Source organism: Harpia harpyja, chromosome 17 (assembly GCF_026419915.1).
Source record: "Harpia harpyja isolate bHarHar1 chromosome 17, bHarHar1 primary haplotype, whole genome shotgun sequence".
Lineage (NCBI taxonomy): Eukaryota > Metazoa > Chordata > Aves > Accipitriformes > Accipitridae > Harpia > Harpia harpyja.
In genome coordinates this window covers 443,808-446,226 of record NC_068956.1, presented here as the reverse complement: position 1 = coordinate 446,226, position 2,419 = coordinate 443,808, and the positions used below count along the sequence as shown (strand labels likewise).

At 54.1% G+C, this 2,419-nt stretch overlaps 1 protein-coding gene across 1 annotated transcript; it reads right to left on the bottom strand.

Annotated features, from left to right (window-relative positions):
* Nucleotides 1-1,236: 1,236 nt before the first annotated feature.
* Nucleotides 1,237-1,821, bottom strand: LOC128153433 (hemoglobin subunit epsilon-like). Its single transcript, XM_052812809.1, has 2 exons — nucleotides 1,660-1,821; nucleotides 1,237-1,540 (listed from the first exon to the last, which is right to left on the bottom strand). Exons 1-2 carry the CDS (start codon nucleotides 1,749-1,751, stop codon nucleotides 1,252-1,254), a joined length of 381 nt encoding a protein of 126 aa, XP_052668769.1. The 5' UTR covers nucleotides 1,752-1,821; the 3' UTR covers nucleotides 1,237-1,251.
* Nucleotides 1,822-2,419: the final 598 nt, after the last annotated feature.

The window sequence follows — 2,419 nt, the reverse complement described above, 5'->3', positions numbered from 1 at the left end:
CGTGAGCCACAACACTGACCAGCTTTTGCCAGGCAAACTGGCAAGCAGGGGTGAAATCCCTGGCGAAGTGGGAAGCCAGGACAATGATGAGGATGTCTCCAAGGAGCTGGAGGAGAAAGAGGAAAACAGACGGTTAGTGCTGCTTGAACTTGTGTTGTTGTGCCACAGCAGACCATGGAGTGGGGACCCGACATCCCTGAGCTGGGGCTGAGCTGTTGGACCCACAACCTCTCGAAGAAGGCTCTGCCTCTTGCTGCCCACAAGTCCACCAAACCCACCCTGTCCTGCCATGGTTTTAGCTCTAAACAGCTTCTTCTTTTATGCAAGCTCTCCGTCTCCCTCGTTTTCCTGCTGCAGACTTCCCTCTGGTCCCTCTCCTTCCCATCCTCCCCAGACACGACCCTGCAACCCCCAGGCTGCATCTCCTTTCTCCTGACTTCTCCCTGAGGCTGAGTTTCCCTCCTGAAAGGACTCTTACATGCTGCACACTCCTCCTCTTCCTCCTCAGCCCCCCTGCCTCATCAGAGTGGCCCTTGGGCTGCAGGTCTGGTTATCGGGACTGGCTCACCGCCCCCGTTCCCTGGAACTGCTACAACAAAATCCTCAGTCTTTCCATGAGAAAGCTCTGGGTTTTGGGAAAACAATATTTGCTTCATTCTTAAAAAAAAAAAAAAAAAGAAAGAAAAAGAAAGAAAGAACCTTAAAACCATTTTCCTCCATTTTTGGAATGCTAAAACAATTTGGCCTGAGACCTACCCTGCGAAATGCTGGTTTTTTTTCTTTTTCTCTTTAGACATAAATGAAGAAAATGAGCCATTTTTATTTAAAAGTGTTGGCGAAGGAGGAAGTGTCCTATCCAGACAGGCAGCCCACGCTGGACAAGGCAGAAACCTGCTGTGTGTTTTTCGAGCACCCTAGCTGCTTATCTTGCTATAGGACCTATGATTTCCTTAAACGCTCTGCTTAGCTCCTCTCTGCCTCTGACTCCTCCAGCCCATGCTGCACCTTCCCCCAGGTTTGTTTCTTTTGGCCCCAACCAGATCTCCTTCAGGTAACAATCTCCCAATACCGTGTCCTCCCCATTTCTGTGCTGGTACTAAAAATGGGACTTTTTAGTGTGAAAGTCACCCACGCTCTTGCAAACAGTCCTGCAGAAGCCATCATCTCTCTTGGGTACTACACAGGGACTCTGCCTCCAGCAGCCAAAGTACGTACGCCTAGACAGCATTGTCGGAGGCAATACCCCCAGTTTCAAAGCAAAATCTGACTTTCCCCACGTGACATAGGGAAAGGGCTGGGACTGCAAACATGGCTCACCCTGAAGTTCTCAGGGTCCACGTGCAGCTTCTCACAGTGCAGCTCGGACAGCTTGGCGTAGGTCGCCTTAATGTTGTCCAGGTTCTTGATGGCTTCCCCGAAGGAGGTGAGCACTTTCTTCCCATGGGCACGGACCTTGGGGTTGCCAAGGATGGCGGTGGGGCTGGAGAGGTTCCCGAAGGAAGCGAAGAACCTCTGGGTCCAGGGGTAGACGATCAGCAGCCTGGGGAGAGATGGAGGGGGGACACAAGCAGACACAGACACGTTAATGCTCCCCAATGCAATTGCCACGGTTTCTCTGTCCAGGGTGCAGCTGAGCAGATGCCCGGGAGCTGGACCTACCTGGCCAGGGCCTCGGCACCGCATTCCTCCACATTGATCTTGCTCCAGACGCTGGTGATGAGCTGCTTCTCTTCGGCTGTCCAGTGCACCATGGTGGCAGGCGGCTTTGCTCGGAGCTGCAGGAGGACACAGACCCCGTAGCTGAGCTGCGGACCCCGCGGAGGCTTTTATGCGCTGCCGGCAGCTCCTCCCCGTCCTGCACTGTGGGGTCATTGGCTGGGGCCAGGCTGGGGGTCCCCACCAGCGCGGGAGCAGAAGGGGATGGCCAGGGTGTGGCACGCTGAGCAGGGGCCTCTGGTTATCCTGCGCTCAAAAGCTTTATCCCTTCCCCTCTGTGCAGGCAGGTCAGTTCTCCATTTCACCTACTAGACACAGGCCCCTTTGCAGAGAAGGGGCTGCACAAGCCACTGGGCAATAGTCCGTCATGATTTAAGGTGTGTGCGTGGGTCTCAATGGGGTGTGAGCGTTGCACCTTGGCTCTCCCCCATGCTGGAATCTGCCTTGCCTTAGTCTCTATCAGTGAAATGATGAATGCCTCTGCCAAAATGCAGCCCGTGGCAGAGCAACCCAGAGGGGTTTGCCACCAGCAAACTGTACAGATACTTTCACCGCACACTGGGGGTGATGCACCCTTGCCAGGAGCAACAGCCTTGCATGAGGGGGCTGTCCTGTTTTATTTTCTGCATAAAACCCCAAGAAACACAGTCCTTGCTGAAAGTGCAGGGGCTTTGATCCTGATCCCAAGGCACCTGGGGCAATC

What these genes read in the sequence shown, in the direction of transcription:
- LOC128153433 (XM_052812809.1), bottom strand. Translation starts at nt 1,751, where the DNA reads ATGGTGCACTGGACAGCCGAAGAGAAGCAGCTCATCACCAGCGTCTGG. An exon ending in GGTGCCGAGGCCCTGGCCAG is followed by an intron (nt 1,541 to 1,659) that starts GTAGGTCCAGCT and finishes ATCTCTCCCCAG; the next exon opens with GCTGCTGATCGTCTACCCCT.